The following is a 17,923-nucleotide window of genomic DNA, read 5'->3' as shown; positions in this document are numbered from 1 at the left end:
GCGGAGGTCCCGCCGCTGGGGACCCCCGTGATTTTCCATGCCGCACCCCGTTAGAATCAGCCCCCGGAGCGTACTCGCTCCGGGTCTGATTACTGGCGATCACGGGGACGGAGCATAGTGACGTCACAGCTCCGCCCCCGTGTGACTTCACGCTCCGCACCCTCAATGCAAGCCTATGGGAGGGGGCGGAGCCGTGACATCACTATGCTCCGTCCCCGTGATCGCCAGTAATCAGACCTGGAGCGAGCACGATCCGGGAGCGGATTCTAACGGGGTGTGGCGTGGAACATAACGGGGGTCCCCAGCGGTCAGGCATCTTATCCCCTATCCTTTGGATAGGGGATAATATGTCTTAGCGCTGGAGTACCCCTTTAAGGGTTTGGACCATACTATGAAATGAGGTGGATATAGAGTCACAAAATTACAATGGTGTGAACTCAAATGGATTTAAATGGGCACTGTCACCAACTTTATTTTTTGATATGTTGTAGTACTTATGTACTACAACATATCTGTAATATATTTTCATTATTTATTTTTTCATTTTATGGGTGAATTTTACGTTTGAAAACCGGCCACTAGGGGTCTCCCTCCTAGTGGCCGGCTGCCGCACGGCGTGACGTCACGCCTGAATTCGGACTGATTGCGGCCAGGCAATTGGTCCTAATTCATTTACACTGCGCTCGCTCCCTGTCAATCAGACAGGCGGGAGAAAGCAGATTGGCTCCCCGGCCACTGGCTGTGAGGCCACTCCTCCCACACATGTCGTCACCGCTGCTGCCCCTGCACGCCCGCTGGCGAACTCTGCAGTATCAGTAAGTAGCAGAACGGAGGGAACGGGGTATGCGGAGCAGGGGGTTTGTGACGGAGGGAACGGGGTATGCAGGGCAGGGGGTTTGTGACAGAGGGAACGGGGTATGCTGGGGGGGGGGGTTGTGACGGAGGGAATGGGGTATGCTGGGGCGGGTTGTGATGGAGGGAACGGGGTATGCTGGGGGGGGGGGGGTGGGGGTTGTGACGGAGGGAACCGGGTATGCTGGGGGGGGGTTGTGACGGAGGGAACAGGGTATGCTGAGGGGGGGGGGCATACAACATGGCACTAACTTATAGTTTATCTACACACGGTGCCTCCAGCTGTTTAACTACTACAACTCCCAGCATGCCCTGACAGTCAATAGATGCCAGGGCAAGCTGGGAGTTGTAGTGGTGTTACAGCTGGAGGCACCCTGTGTAGATGAACTAAGGGCGGAAGTCCCCCCCAGCAGGCATCAGTGACGTGGTGCCTGCTGAGGAAGTCTGCCTGGTAGTGAGCACACTACCAGGCAGACAAAAAAAAGTTATTTTTAATATAGTAAAAAGAAAAATTAAAAGCAGGGAGGGGGTGAGGGATAGATGTGCAATAGGCAGGGACAGAACAAAAAATAGGATAGTGGGAGCTACCCTTTAAAACTTGACACCCTAAAACCAAGAGGCCTTAATGTAGAATTTGTGTAAAACATTAAAGTGATGTGATAAATCCTCCATAGCCTCATTATTGTGATATGCATCTTCTCAGTATAAGTAAGAAACAAATGATTCTTATAAAAATTATACCTTTTATCTATATTCTATTTCAGATCTTATACTTGTATCTCACCATGGGAAGAAATGTTTAGTGCATCGTTGTTGATTTTTCTGTGGAGGAGTGTGTCTAAATATGTGCCAATCTATTTTGTAATTTGGCCTTGACTTTTTTTTTAGCCTTTACTCTGAACCTCAGTATAGATATACTCCAGAGGTGTGTGTTGTTTAATACGTGGTAGGCATATGGACACTTCCCTCCAAAATTGAGGTGGTCCCTGGAAGAATGTGGGGGGGGGGGGGGAATTCCTGTGTGTCCTTTGTACATTTCGTTATTCACATTACTGGTTCCTGGCAGGGACATGGTTGCTACGTGCTCCTATTTGGCGCCACCCAAGGACTTTCCTGCTGTAGGGGATTGCTGCTCTTTTTTAGTATTGTTCTTTTCTATATCGCTACAATGTCCATGTATAAATATGCACATACACCATAATAGAGGTTTTATATTAATATCAGTGAGCCGCCCGTACTTACTAACACTAGTTTACCTTTTTTAAAGACTGCACTTCTTTTATGAGCAGGAGCTTCTGCACAAATGATGGCGGTCTGCGTGAGGGAACTGTAAGCAGTTACTAGCTCTGCTATTTTGTTTCTGTGTGGCCTGTTTATATTGCCATTGTGTGTTCAGATGTTGTTGGATCCATGTCAGATTGTGAAGAGATCTCTACTGGCAACACCAGTTGGCTATTTAGCCATACCTTTCTTTAAGAACAACAGAGGACTATAAGAAAATATGTTTCCGATTTGCCATTTCTTTGGGATCCCAAGTATTTACAATAACAAGCAGGTCAGCAGAGTGAACATGGCCTCTTTAAGGCAGGAATAGGCAAAACACATTGCCTGGTCTTCATGGTAGTCCTATCAGATGGTAACTGGGTTTTGCTCCATACTCTTCATACATATAGCAGATGGGTGATTCCACTTTATGTGACATGCATGGAGCTACACCAAGCTCTCTCGCAGCAGAAGAGGTCATAGACTGCACCTGCTAAGAGGAGGAAGCCCATAGACGATGCCATATTATCACTGTGTTGTATGCCCCCTGAATCAGTCTCTGTCAGCACGGTAGAATAAGTTATTGCTTACCTTGTAATATTACATTCTGTGTATGAAGTTGCCCTAAAACCTGGACACGTCCATTACTTTCCCGGCACACACTTGCTGTTTCGGAGCAAGCACTAGGCCCTTGATTCACTCTTTGGCAAAGGTTAAGATAATACCTATGCATAAGACAGACGGATAATAATCATAGTAAGAAAACACTCTATGTTCCTTTGTTCGGCAGCCACTTGTGTATAACATATGATTAATTTACCTGTTGCCATTATCTGTAAAATCCCAGTGTCCAGTCATCGAGGAGAGCATGCTAAGGTCATAGGTCTGGTTGTTGAATATGAACTTGCAGTCCAATTTTCTTGGAAGACAGGCTAGCTGTGTTTTCCATTCAAAGGTAGCCAAACAGCCTTTGGTCTCACTCAGCAGAGCAGGAGAGCCCTTCCCAGCACTTTCATCACATTTAAACAAGATGGTGGACTGCCTGTTCTCAGTAGCTTGAGGCAAGCAACGGAACAAGAAAAATATGTTTAATAAGGCTAACCGGTGTTTCACAGTTCTTTATGTTCTTTTATTTTAAGCAATACAAGGGGCACTAGACATCGCGTAGTCATGCAATGACCAATCAGGCCCCAGCCCTTGGCACTACAGCGTTTAGGTTTTGTCTGACGTGTTTCTTATTAAACCAACCTGAAGAACAGTGGGTAAGCGGTTTATTAGATAATTAAAATATAAAAATACACTAAAAAATGTGTACTACTGTTTAGCAAAATGTAATATAATATCACACACACCAACCATCTCTAAGTAGTCAGCGTGAGTTTGCTTGTCCTGCGGGTTCACATTCTCCAGTGTAACATGAACAGGTGACTGCCACAGCCATAACATAAGGGGGAGATGAGGGGACACTAATGACAGACACAGGGGGAGATGAGGGGACACTAATGACAGACACAGGGGGAGATGAGGGGACACTAATGACAGACACAGGGGGAGATGAGGGGACACTAATGACAGACACAGGGGGAGATGAGGGGACACTAATGACAGACACAGGGGGAGATGAGGGGACACTAATGACAGACACAGGGGGAGATGAGGGGACACTAATGACAGACACAGGGGGAGATGAGCGGACACTAATGACAGACACAGTGGAAGATGAGGGGACACTAATGACAGACACAGGGGGAGATGAGGGGACACTAATGACAGACACAGGGGGAGATGAGGGGACACTAATGACAGACACAGGGGGAGATGAGGGGACACTAATGACAGACACAGGGGGAGATGAGGGGACACTAATGACAGACACAGGGGGAGATGAGGGGACACTAATGACAGACACAGGGGGAGATGAGGGGACACTAATGACAGACACAGGGGGAGATGAGCGGACACTAATGACAGACACAGTGGAAGATGAGGGGACACTAATGACAGACACAGGGGGAGATGAGGGGACACTAATGACAGACACAGGGGGAGATGAGGGGACACTAATGACAGACATAGGAGGAGATGAGAGGACACTAATGACAGACACAGCGGGAGATGAGGGGACACTAATGACAGACACAGCGGGAGATGAGGGGACACTAATGACAGACACAGGGGGAGATAAGGGGACACTAATGACAGATACAGGGGGAGATGAGGGGACACTAATGACAGACACAGGGGGAGATGAAAAGACATTGCGTGATGTACATCATCCTGGCTCCTAACTTTTTGCTGGCTCCAAGCTCTACCCTACAACTTCAGATACTAAAGATAACTTTTTACTAAACTACTTGGGGTACATTGAAAAAAAAAAAAAGAAGAGCTACAAATTTGGCAAACTAGAAATTAATAAATTGTCCAAGTTTGCTTTCCTACCTTGTGGACAAGGGTCTCCTCCTGCATACTGAAGTTTAATCATATCCTCTTGGTGCAGATACTCCATTTTTAGTGCATTTGCTTTCCCAAAAGAGACGGATGTGTTTCCAGACTGAAGACACACTGCCCCGCTACATTTGTCAGTCAGCACATTTTGTGCTGGAGAACACACTCCAATGTAGAAAGGCATTGAACCAGATGCCTAAAATAGAAAAATATTAATGCTAAATCTTCTGTACATTTTATAGACATATAAATAGATAATGACAATTCTCTAAAAGGCCTTCTTGCTTCCTAAACTGCCATATACCAAAGTACACCATGTATTACTTACACTCCACATACATTACTCACAGTATAGTCATAAACTATTTGCTTGCCAACAGTTAAATCTATTCCATTAGCAGGCATTCAAAAATGTTATCTTACTTTGTATGTCTCTTTGGAGAGGCTGGAGAAATTAAAGGTGTATTGTAGTTGCTGATCTGTCAGTGAACACCCCAAGACACTTTCTTCATCCGGACACACTAAAGGGGTGTCCCATTCAAAAAGATAGTTGCATTCAGAAAGTTGAACAAACTTCGGTCTTCCCTGTGGACGAATGAAACATTAAAACAAATTACTTACCAAAGTACAATATAATGAAACATAAAAAACTAAAACAAAATCTAAAACTATAAGTTACAAACTTACCAGATCTGTCCCTGCATTGCAATGAAAGATGATGGTGGTAGAATAGTTTCCCTTCGCCTTGTCCGTAGAATCACATGGTGTCTGGCTTTCCATTTTGATAAAAACCTTTTGTGTAGCTAGATCAATCTGTGGAGGACCTGATGGGTGGCCAATGTCCTTTAATTTATATAAAAAGGTAAAAAAAAAAATGTGAAATACCGATCAAACCCAACTAAATGAACGGAAGGCTACATTTCTTCTCTCACATTAAAGGGGTACTCCGCTGCTCAGCGTTTGGAACAAACTGTTCAGGATGCTGAAGTCTGTGCAGGGAGTTCGGGACTCCATAGCCCCGCCCCCTCATAATATCACACCCTGCCCCCTCATGACATCATGCCCCGCCCCCTCAATGCAAGTCCATGGCATCATAAAGTAGACATGTTTTTACTTTTTGAAGACATAAGAGGGCTTCAAAGGTTAGCAGGAATTATCCAATTTTTCATGAAAATTTCAAAATCTGAATTTTTCAGGGACTTGAGGGGTCTTCATGTTAGAAATCCCCCATAAATGATCCCATTATAAAAACTGCACCCCACAATTGTCCCCCTAAAAGTATTTAAAATGACATTCAGAAAGTTTGTTATCCCTTTAGATGTTTCACAGGAATAGCAGCAAAGTGGAGGTGAAAAGTCAACAACTAACATGTTGTTGTAGCCCGAAATTTTTTCATATTTACAAGAGGTTAAAAGGAGAAAAAGCCCCTCAAAATTTGTAACCCAATTTCTCCCAAATACTAACATACCCCATATGCGGACATAAAGTGCTGTGTGGGCATATGGCAAAACTCAGAAGGGAAGGATCAACATTTTGGCTTTTGGAGAAAGAATTTGGCTGAAATCGTTTTTGGGCCATCAGTCATTCCAATGCAAATCACCAATTTAGGCCTCAAATGTACATGGTGCTCTCTCACTCCTGACCCATGTTGTACAACCACAGTTCGTTTTGTGTCCACATATGGGGTATTTCTGTACTCGGAAAAAATGCCGCTCACCCCCGATGCAGGTAACTCTGCTCCCGCTCTGCTCGCCGTCCGGGCTCAAGATCGGGTGGGCAGAGCAGGAGGTTCCCAGGCAGGAGCCCTGATTGGTCTTTAAAAACTTACCGTCCAATCAGGGCAATCAGGAGGTGGCATCAGATCCACCACCCTTCCACTGCTAAAGGGTGATTGGTGATGTCTCTAACTACAAAGAAAAATTACTTAAAAGGCAATAATATTTAATGGCTAAGTACATATTGGCAAAGATTTTTTTTATTGTTCATTTGCTTCCTAAATACAAAAAATGAAACAACTTTCTACATCCTACCTTCACATAGCTAGCTGAAAACAGCAGAGAGGTTGTATATGGCAGAGAGTGTATGAAAAGGTGTCAGGAGTAGTTTGAAACTAGGAACAGGTTGCGAACCCCACATTGCAGTCTGAAAGTTAGTGCTAGTTTTTCTTCTCATTTTTCACTTGAAATAACCTTCTAAAATATCTAAAAAAAAAAATTTTCATTTCAAAGGTGGTGAAATGTGCACTTACAGTGGGTTCTTCCCCGGCAGGGACTCTACAGACTGATGCCCCGGGTGGACATTTCCCATCATTTAATGGCTGGCAAATATTGATGTAGAAAACTCCAGAGCCCTCTTTCTTTGTGCTTTGTAGGACTTCATAATAACCAGCGCGCTTGAGGAGGGGACTGAGATCAATATGGGACGTGCCATTTCGAACAGAGCACTCAATCTATGCGGTAAATAAATTAAACAAATATTTCAGGGATTCAAAAAAAATAAAAAATAAAAATAATAATAATAATAATTATATATCCACACACACACACACACACATATATATATAAATATATATATATATATATATATATATATATATATATATATCTATATATATATCTCTCTCTCTCTCTCTGAAGACCAGGACTGATTTTTATCTCATGGAATTAACCATTGAAGGCTCCTCCAGAAAGCAGTGTTCTTGAAAAACATGCATCATACAAAAACTATAGTGGAAAATTGTATAACCTTGAGCTATACAAAAATTTTTTTTTATTAATCTAAAAAATAAATAAATGACTGACTGAATAAATAAATAAATGACTGACTGAATAAATAAATAAATGAAATCCCCCTTTACAGACAATATTAACATGTCAAGCCCCCTGTATAAGCTGGGCAATCATACACACCTCTTGTTCACAGACTAGGGGCGTATTCCAGGAGAACTGCCATGTACAAGTGTCTTCACTATAGTAGGTCAATGAAGGGAGACTGCCAGTAACTGTATTTGCTCCACATACAAAAGTAAAGACACTACGATGTTTCATAAAGGGATTCTTTTCACATTGGTCCCCATCTTCATAAGTTAGTTTCAGCACCCGGTCTACATAAGTGATATTCCTCGATGATCTCCCCGCATTTATATGTTTGCCTCCATCTGTCACACACACACCTGTCCAACAAGCAAAAGCATTAGGAGGGTAATTTCACTGGATGTTATTTATCCTTATGATTATTATGCAAATGTGTTAATTATCATAATGAGATAATCTACAAATATATAAGAGGAACCACTTCCTGTTTCCCGGGCCCAATACGCTGCAGCTCAGGATGACGCTCGCCCCTGGCACTGGAGCAGAACAGCGGAGGCACCATGGAAGCACAGTAGCCAAGGAGAGGTTTATTTATTTATTTATTTATTTTTATGTACTGCAGAATATGTATAGTTATGAACTTCCCATACCACCACCTCGCTCCCCTCCCCCACGATAACCCCTTTAAAAGCATGTTTACACACAGTAAAATAGTAAACTCATTAAAATTATGGTATTTGATATCATAATATTTGATATCAATTTTTTTTTTATATAGCTTCAAATGCCAATGTTTGCCTAAACCAGGACCTTCTGCTGAAGGTATATGTCAGGCAATACTTTTCATATGTACCTCAGATGGAATGCAAAAACAAAGTGTGAGCAGAGACCAAGAGAGCGATGAAAGAGAACTAAGAGTCATCAGGGTGATCCCCGGCAGCTTCTTCCCACCCCACCAGCCATGATGGATAGATCTTTTCCAGTTAACAAATAAGGAACAATCAAACCATCAAGTCTAATTCACTTTGAGTGCACTGCCATTTGAATCATTGGCTATTGGCGCAAGACTAAACGCATCTGACTCATTATAGAAGAGTACATATAAAGAGTTTCATCAACACAGACAGCTACCACAAAGGTACTATTCACTTTGTTAACAAGCAGCTACATAACACTGTCAGCAGCTCAGATCATGTTCGAGCGTTGACCAGATCCCTTTAACTAACGTCATTTATAAAATGCTGCTGTAACAGTTGACCGGCAGCCAGAGGAGGCATCATATAGTAAAGACAAAGACTTCTTTCATATAGGAGGTGGTCTTTTTAACTCATGGTGATTTTGTAAAAGTGAAGAGTTGAACCAATTATCCATGTTTTTCTGACTACAGGAAGCCTTAAAGGGGTATTCCAGGCCAAAACTTTTTTTTTTATATATCAACTGGCTCCGGAAAGTTAAACAGATTTGTAAATTACTTCTATTAAAAAATCTTAATCCTTCCAATAGTAATTAGCTTCTGAAGTTTTCTGTCTAACTGCTGAATGATGATGTCACGTCCCGGGAGCTGTGCATGATGGGAGAATATCCCCATAGGAACTGCACAGCTCCCGGGACGTGAGTCATCAGAGAGCAGTTAGACAGAAAACAGCAACTCAACTTCAGAAGCTAATAACTATTGGAAGGATTAAGATTTTTTAATAGAAGTAATTTACAAATCTGTTTAACTTTCCGCAGCCAGTTGATTATAAAAAAAAGTTTTGGTCTGGAATACCCCTTTAAGCTAAAAGAAGCAGCTAGGTTTTAGACAACATTATATATGGAAAAAATATTTATTACTACTAAAAACTTCTCTGGGGGTGTAAGAAAGTGAAGGGGACAATGTGATAAATTCTAAACAGGTCACTAAGCAGACATGCTTTGTTCTCTGCAAAAGAAAATAGGGGGCCCCAGGCACAGAGGTACAGTAATAGCCTATGAAGAGAAGGACCAACATTATAGGACACTAACAAAAGACTTCAGTGAGTCAGCTCCTGGTCGGCTCAGAGTTCAAATCTTTGTGAAAAGTTAGACTGTTATTACAGGATACTATAACAGAGAACAATGCAGAGCAAGGAAATATCCTAAAAAGCACTTTGTGTACACTGTGCCCAAGCCCCCCGTCCATTACAACCCTGAAGGAGGATCCAGTACTTCTGGTCTGGGCACATGTGCATACCGCTCTCTCTCTGGATGCTCCTGTCTTCTTATCACAAGTTTTATTTATTGCAGAAACAAGTTAAACCCTTCCACTGCTTCCCTGCTATAATCTAACTGTAAACTCTTCAGGGAAGTAGAGCAAGGGTAAGACTTTCTGGCTGATTTCTGCAATGAATAAAACTGTGAATAAAAAGGAGACAGGACCATCCAAGGGTAAGGAGAGGGCTCCTCAGGTGTCCATACTAACCAGCCAGCTATTGTTCACAATAACCCTCCACAACCTGCACACCAGCGGTTTTATAAGACAAGCAGTGGGGAGGTCTATAAAATCTGCATCTCAGTACCCGGAAGAGCTTATTAAGAGAAAGCAGGTCACAGCGTAAACATTTCAGAGGTGGCTATAATTAATAATCACACAGTGTGCTTTATGAGCTCATTGTTGGATCATTAGGGAAGCAGTCAGGGGCATCCGGCACTGGTGACCCCTCTGACCGTGGACTATAAGACACACACATTTTTCTTAACCCCTTAACGACGCAGGACGTATATTTACGTCCTGCGCCGGCTCCCGCGATATGAAGCGGGATCGCGCCGCGATCCCGCATCATATCGCGTGGGTCCCGGCGCTAATCAACGGCCGGGACCCGCGGCTAATACCACACATCGCCGATCGCGGCGATGTGCGGTATTAACCCTTTAGAAGCGGCGGTCAAAGCTGACCGCCGCTTCTAAAGTGAAACTGAAAGTATCCCGGCTGCTCAGTCGGGCTGTTCGGGACCGCCGCGGTGAAATCGCGGCGTCCCGAACAGCTGATCGGACACCGGGAGGGCTCTTACCTGCCTCCTCGGTGTCCGATCGACGAATGACTGCTCCGTGCCTGAGATCCAGGCAGGAGCAGTCAAGCGCCGATAATGCTGATCACAGGCGTGTTAATGCACACCAGTGATCAGCATAGGAGATCAGTGTGTTCAGTGTTATAGGTCCCTATGGGACCTATAACACTGCAAAAAAAAAGTTAAAAAAAAGTGTTAATAAAGGTCATTTAACCCCTTCCCTAATAAAAGTTTGAATCACCCCCCTTTTCCCATAAGAAAAATAAAAGTGTAAAAAAAAAAAATAAATAAACATATGTGGTATCGCCGCGTGCGTAAATGTCCGAACTATAAAAATATATCATTAATTAAGCCGTACGCGCAAAAAAATTCCAAAGTCCAAAAATGCGTATTTTGGTAACTTTTTATAACATTAAAAAATGAATAAAAAGTGATCAAAAAGTCAGATCAAAACAAAAATCATACCAATAAAAACTTCAGATCACGGCGCAAAAAATGAGTCCTCATACCGCCCCGTACGTGGAAAAATAAAAAAAGTTATAGGGGTCAGAAGATGACATTTTTAAACATATAAATTTTCCTGCATGTAGTTATGATTTTTTCCAGAAGTGCGACAAAATCAAACCTATATAAGTAGGGTATCATTTTAACCGTATGGACCTACAGAATAATGATAAGGTGTAATTTTTACCGAAATATGCACTGCGTAGAAACGGAAGCCCCCAAAAGTTACAAAATGGCGTTTTTTTTTCGATTTTGTCGCACAATGATTTTTTTTTCCGTTTCGCCGTGCATTTTTGGGTAAAATGACTAATGTCACTGCAAAGTAGAATTGGCGACGCAAAAAATAAGCCATAATATGGATTTTTAGGTGGAAAATTGAAAGGGTTATGATTTTTTAAAGGTAAGGAGGAAAAAACGAAAGTGCAAAAACAGAAAAACCCTGAGTCCTTAAGGGGTTAAAGGGGTACTCCGGTGGAAAAACACTTTTTTTTTTTTCTTTTTTAAATCAACTGGTGCCAGAAAGTTAAACGTATTTGTAAATGACTTCTATTAAAAAATCTTAATCCTTCCTGTATTTATTAGCTGCTGAATACTACAGAGGAAATTAATTTCTTTTTGGAATGCTCTCTGATGACATCATGAACACACTGCTCTCTGCTGACGTTATTATAATAATAATAATGTCTTTATTTATTGTCATCCTTAGTGGGATTTGAACCCAAGTCCCCAGCACTGCAATGCAGCAGTGCTAACCACTAAGCCATCATGCTGCCCTTAGCATACATCTGCTATGCACGGTTGCTAAAATGAACAGAGATGTCAGCAGAGAGCACTGTGCTCATGATGTCATCAGTGTTCCAAAAAGAAAGGAATTTCCTCTGTAGCATTCAGCAGCTAATAAGTACAGGAAGGATTAAGAATTTTTAATAGAAGTAATTTACAAATATGTTTAACTTTCTTGCACCAGTTGATTTAAAAAAGAAAAAAAATATTTTTTTTTTAACACCGGAGTACCCCTTTAACCCCTTAAGGACTCAGCCCATTTTGGCCTTAAGGACTCAGACAATTTAATTTTTACGTTTTCATTTTTTCCTCCTCGCCTTCTAAAAATCATAACTCTTTTATATTTTCATCCACAGACTAGTATGAGGGCTTGTTTTTTGCGCGACCAGTTGTCCTTTGTAATGACATCACTCATATCATAAAATGTATGGCGCAACCAAAAAACACTTTTTGTGGGGAAATTAAAACGAAAAACGCAATTTTGCTAATTTTGGAAGGTTTCGTTTTCACGCCGTACAATTTATGGTAAAAATGACGTGTGTTCTTTATTCTGAGGGTCAATACGATTAAAATGATACCCATTATTACATACTTTTCTATTATTGTTGCGCTTAAAAAAAATCACAAACTTTTTAACCAAATTAGTACGTTTATAATCCCTTTATTTTGATGACCTCTAACTTTTTTATTTTTCCGTATAAGCGGCGGTATGGGGGCTCATTTATTGCGCCATGATCTGTACTTTTTTTTGATACCACATTTGCATATAAAAAACTTGATTAATTTTTTATAATTTTTTTTTTAATAAAATGTATTAAAAAGGTAGGAATTTTGGACTTTTTTTTTTCGTTCATGCCGTTCACCGTACGGGATCATTAACATTTTATTTTAATAGTTCGGACATTTACGCACGCGGCGATACCAAATATGTCTATAAAAAAATTGTTTACGCTTTTTGGGTGTAAAAACGGACGTTTTACTTTTTTATTGGGGGAGGGGATTTTTCATTTTTACATTTTTATTTACACTTGAATAGTCCCCATAGGGGACTATTCATAGCAATACCATGATTGCTAATACTGATCTGTTCTATGTATAGGACATAGAACAGATCAGTGTTTTCGGTCATCTCCAGCTCTGGTCTGCTCGATCACCGACCAGAGCAGCAGACGCCGGGAGCCGGACGGAGGAAGGTGAGGGGACCTCCGTGCGGCGTTCTGAATGATCGGATCCCCGATCCGATCATTCATTCAAATCGCGCACTGCCGCAGATGCCGGGATCTGTATTGATCCCGGCACCTGAGGGGTTAATGGCGGACGCCCGCGAGATCGCGGGCGTCGGCCATTGCCGGCGGGTCCCTGGCTGCGATCAGCAGCCGGGATCAGCCGCGCATGACACGGGCATCGCTCCGATGCCCGCGGTTATGCACAGGACGTAAATGTACGTCCTGGTGCTTTAAGTACCACCTCACCAGGACGTACATTTACGTCCTGCGTCCTTAAGGGGTTAAAGATGTATTAATGTTAAAAAACGTGTTTCTCAGATGGAAAGGTTTATATATCTTTTATTTTTTTATAACAATATCTTTTATACATGTGGGAGCCTTAAGCTGTGAAAGCCCATTTAACAGAACCTTAGGTAACAAACTTACCCGCTGCAGCTCCACATGGACTATTGTTAACCATACTGCAAACATTTAACTGAATAGATCTTTCACGATCCTTAATAAGATAACCATCCTTGCTTGACAATGAAGACAGATCAAATTCATGGCCTGGAAGAAATCATCATTTTATTTTGTCAGTAGTTAAACAACTCAGTGTACATATTTCTCATCATAGGTATAGAAGATATATGAAAAAAATGTCTATGAAACTCTGTAGCCACTGTCCCTAAAATAGCAAAGTTCTGTATTTCAAGAAGTGAAGAACTGTCACTACCTGTAACAGAGTTCTTAACTCGGCACTCATCATGTGTGCTTATTGTCAAAGGACATGCATATGCGGTGATCCACAAGAAATTATAGTCACAGTTCTGTATGTTACTGATTAACTCCGGTCCTGATACCTGTAAAGGAAGAAAGGTAAACTTAGATATATACATATAAACAAAACTTAACCATCTCATCCCTATATGACTTACCACTTTATTTAGGTCACACATAAATCTTATTGTAGTAGTTCTTTTTCTCGTACCATCAGAGCAGAGGTCCCCATTCTTATACTCAAGCACAGACACTGCACTGTCCCATCTTGGACTGGATACAAGTTCTCCCAGATTTGTAGCCTTGTTACCTTCTAATAAACAGGCAGCAGAGCCGTGGGGGCAAGAAGCAGGCCCTTTAATCAAAGAACACACCAAGTTTAATTTTAGATTTGTGAAAAACAGGACAAGTGTAGACGACGAATTCAGAAGAATAGGCTATCAGTTCACAACCATACTGTCTACAAATCATTTTTGGATATTACAAATAATTTAGCAGGTGCCCTTTATACAAAAAGTCTTACCAGTGTCTGGCACCAGAGGTCTGCATACATTGATGCGGAATTTAATCTTTGGATCAATCAAAGAATCTGCTTCCCAGTTTTTATCGTAATGTGATAGCTGTGACAAATCATATGACCTTCCAAGTGTGTCCCTATTAATGTAAAATATAAATAAAACACTGCAGCAATAGTACTAAAATCTGATTACAACTTAAAGCATTACTATCAGACATGTCAAAAGTTTTGAACACCCCACCGATCTCTAGAAATCAGTGCTCAATCCATTACGTTGCAAGTGACAGGCTCTATAAACTATAATGGGGAGGGGGGCACCTTCTTCATTGATATAAAGTGCCCCATACCTCAGTCAAGGAGGGCTAAGATGTGAGAGCAATCTAGGCTGTGGCACTTGAGCAGCTCAGCTCTGCCTCCTTGACACTTGGCTGAAGAAAAAAAAAAAAAGATTTTATCGTTTGGCAACCACCATCAGTGCCAGGAAATGTACAGTTTGCTTTTATACCATAAAAGTTATTTAAGAGTGTATGTAGCTCTTAGCAGCAAACAGATTCCCTTTAAGGCTTTGTCTGTGGAACAATTTGTTTTTCTTTTTTTTCTTCATGTGTCCGAGAGTAAAAATAAAAAGGTGTACACTTACCAACTCTGATCCCCTGCAGCTGCTGCACCAATGCTCCTGGTCCCCTGTTCCTTTGCCTACTTTCTGACAATCAATGATTGGCTGGGCAGGGACAGTGCATTGAGGCAGGACACCGCTGTGGCCAGTGATTGGCCGAGCAGGGCAGTTCTGTCACGGACAACACATCATTCACAACCAGGAAGCGGTGGTAAGACAGAGGAACTAGAAGCATCAGCACAGCAGCTCAATGTGATCTAAAAGTCAGCCATGAATAGGAAATTCTAAAGTCACGATTCTGACAAATACATATGATGGTCAGGTGTCTTTTTAACTATGTTTACAGCATTTACAGACTGAAGACAAAAACATAACCGTACTTGAAGCTGCAGTCAATAGGCTTAAAAGGTAGACAGGCTCGTGGTGTACGCCACTGGAATTTGTATATGCAGTCTGGAGTCTCTTTTAGAAATTCAGGCTGAAATTTAACAAAAGAAATAAATCAAATATCTGTTCTTTTTCTCGAGTCCCGTAAACAACAACTTGACAAGTAGGAAACACATCTGCACTACTATGAAATTCAAAGATTTACCACAGTCATGAGAAGCCAGGAACACTTTAGAAAACGTGCAATTCAGCGGTTGGAGTGAACATGATTTACTTGGGCACAGCTGCTGCGCTGGTATAACCAAAAAATAAATAACAATGGCTAACTCATCACAATGGACCCTGTGAAGGGGTGGGATATATTTAGCAGCTCACAGTCAGTTCTTGAAGCAGGAAATAAGAGCAAATGTTAAGATGAGCCAAAGTGTGACAGAGAAATGACTGGTTCAGGTCTTGTGGGGCACTCCTGGTAGGCAGTGTTTAGTAGGGATCGACCGATTATCGGTTTGGCCGATATTATCAGCCGATATTCACGATTTTCTAAGTTATCGGTATCGGCAATTACCTTGCCGATAATGCAGGCGCTTTAAATCAATGAACTGCTGCGGCTTTTGCGGGGCCAGAGGCCGCCGCCCGCTTCTCTCCTCCTGCCTGTCCTGGGGTCCTGAGTCCAGTCACCGCCGCTGCCCGATTGCCTCCCCCTGCCTATCCTCTGGCCAGAGACCGCTGCTGCCCCATTGCCTCCCCCATCCCTGGTTTTATAATTACCTGTTCCCGGGGTCCGTGCTACTTCTGGCTCCTGCGGCGTCCTGCGCTGTTGCTGTGCAATGACATGTGATGTCCTCAACACGACGTCACCGTCAGTGGTCCGGCGCACAGTGACAGCTCAGGACGCTGCCAGAGCCAGAAGTAGCGCGGACCCCGGGAACATGTAATTATAAAACCGGGGATGGGGGAGGCAATGGGGCAGCGGCGGTCTCTCGCCAGAAGATAGGCAGGGGGAGGCAATCGGGCAGCGGCCGTGGTTGGCCTCAGGACAGGCAGGGGGAGAGAAGCGGGCAGCGGTCTCTGGCCTGCAAAAGCTGCTGCCGTTCATTGATTTAAAACGCCCGCTTTAAATTAAATGCACAGAATATCGGAATTAAAATGCACAAAATATCGGTATAAGTTATCGGCTATCGGCCTGAAAGTTCACAGGTTATTGGTATCGGCTCTAAAAAAATCAATACCGGTCAATCCCTAGTGTTTAGTACCAAGTGGTGTAAGGTAGGACAACCGGTGAACAGATGACAGGGTCATGAGGGCCCAAGCCGCACTAATGTGAATGGGGAATGAAGGCCGGTCCATCTAGCCCTATCTGGCTATAATATAATGGTGTTAGAAAACACAGTGCGTTGTGCTCTTCCTATATACAGGGCTGCATAGCTGCAAACTGGTCAGTGGCTTTTCTTTTTTTGCCTTATGTGAAAACCCTGCTGCCTGTCCATCACTTTCCTTGAGAAAAAAGATGCACTATGGGGAAAAAAACACAAGTCAGCAGAGGTAATGTAATGCCCTGGATAATGGGGGAGAGTTATCAAAACCTGTGCAGAGGAAAAGTTAACCAGTTGCCCATAGCAACCAATCAGATTGTTTCTTTCATTTTTAAAGTGGCCTGTGAAGAACCAAAGAATTGGTTGTTATGGGCAACTTGACACTTTTTTTCCTCTGCACAGGTTTTGATAACTCTCCCCCCAACGTTTTGCTGGGAAACCCAGCATTCTTGTAGATGTACATTAACAAATACTACTTACCTACAGAGTGCTGCAGACCCAGTAATAGAATTTTGTAATGATAGTGGCCTCTTTCAACAGGATATAGCACCCTTCCACACTGCAAACCCTGTACTGCAATGGTGTTGACTTGGCCTCCAAATTCCAAAAATCTCAATCTGACTGAGCATCTGTGGGATGTGCTGGAAAAATATGTCCTAGCCATAAAGGCCAAACATCACTTAAAGATCTGATACTAATGTATTGGTGCCAGATACCACATGACACTTTCAGAAGTGGTCTATCTGGTAATGTCCACGTCTTAATGGATTAGAGATGTGATGGGATCAGGAAATTCCTCCCTCCCTCCCTAATTTGTCTCCTGCATCTACATCCCCTCCCATTGGCACGTGATCAGAGCAGGATGACAGAATAAGTGTCTCCTTTGCTAGTTATAAGGCAACTTGTTACTAAAGTTTAACATTTGCTTAAATAGCTATGGTTCTTAAACATGTTTATAGGAACAAATCACAATCTTTACATGTTGCATGTCCCATGAGATACCAAAGCCTGAGTAACCATACAAACCTTTCCTTCTGTCTTGTCACATTGGAATATTATAAGAGTTGAACGTTGATATTTCTTGTGACAGAGTGCTCCTCCAGTGTAATTTATCATAATAATCCCATCTTCATATACCAGCTTTTGATTTGTCAAACCTAACGATAAAAAAAACAATGAAAATACCTACTGTAAATACATAAATGCAAGCCACAACACCAACTTATAAAAACAATGGCACTGGCCAACTTATTTGCCGGGTGAGATGACTTCTATAACTTCCATACACTTTAAGGGTTAATCCGCTCCCAAGCATCCGGAACTTCCGAACGCTGGCTGCGGGCTTCCGTGTTCATGCCCGCCCTCTCGTGACGTCACGTCCCGCCCCCTTAATGCAAGTCTATGGGAGGGGGCGTGACG

General features: G+C 42.4%; 1 protein-coding gene across 2 annotated transcripts in view; it reads right to left on the bottom strand.

Moving 5' to 3' along the window:
- The window catches only part of IGF2R (insulin like growth factor 2 receptor), a 138,730-nt gene that overhangs the window by 24,438 nt on the left and 96,369 nt on the right, over window positions 1–17,923 (bottom strand). For both annotated transcript variants that reach the window (XM_056567238.1, XM_056567239.1), the window contains 13 exons: window positions 17,531–17,661; window positions 15,185–15,282; window positions 14,195–14,325; window positions 13,830–14,026; window positions 13,628–13,754; window positions 13,339–13,461; window positions 7,470–7,732; window positions 6,809–7,009; window positions 5,248–5,403; window positions 4,984–5,145; window positions 4,555–4,756; window positions 2,936–3,170; window positions 2,707–2,840 (listed from right to left, as the gene is read on the bottom strand). In XM_056567238.1, the coding sequence (XP_056423213.1) occupies window positions 2,707–2,840; window positions 2,936–3,170; window positions 4,555–4,756; window positions 4,984–5,145; window positions 5,248–5,403; window positions 6,809–7,009; window positions 7,470–7,732; window positions 13,339–13,461; window positions 13,628–13,754; window positions 13,830–14,026; window positions 14,195–14,325; window positions 15,185–15,282; window positions 17,531–17,661 (2,160 nt within the window). The remainder of the gene's footprint in view (window positions 1–2,706; window positions 2,841–2,935; window positions 3,171–4,554; window positions 4,757–4,983; window positions 5,146–5,247; window positions 5,404–6,808; window positions 7,010–7,469; window positions 7,733–13,338; window positions 13,462–13,627; window positions 13,755–13,829; window positions 14,027–14,194; window positions 14,326–15,184; window positions 15,283–17,530; window positions 17,662–17,923) is intronic.

The sequence above is a fragment of the Hyla sarda genome, chromosome 3 (genome assembly GCF_029499605.1).
Source record: "Hyla sarda isolate aHylSar1 chromosome 3, aHylSar1.hap1, whole genome shotgun sequence".
Lineage (NCBI taxonomy): Eukaryota > Metazoa > Chordata > Amphibia > Anura > Hylidae > Hyla > Hyla sarda.
Note: the sequence above shows the minus strand (reverse complement) of the source record. Positions and strands in the feature narration are given on the sequence as shown.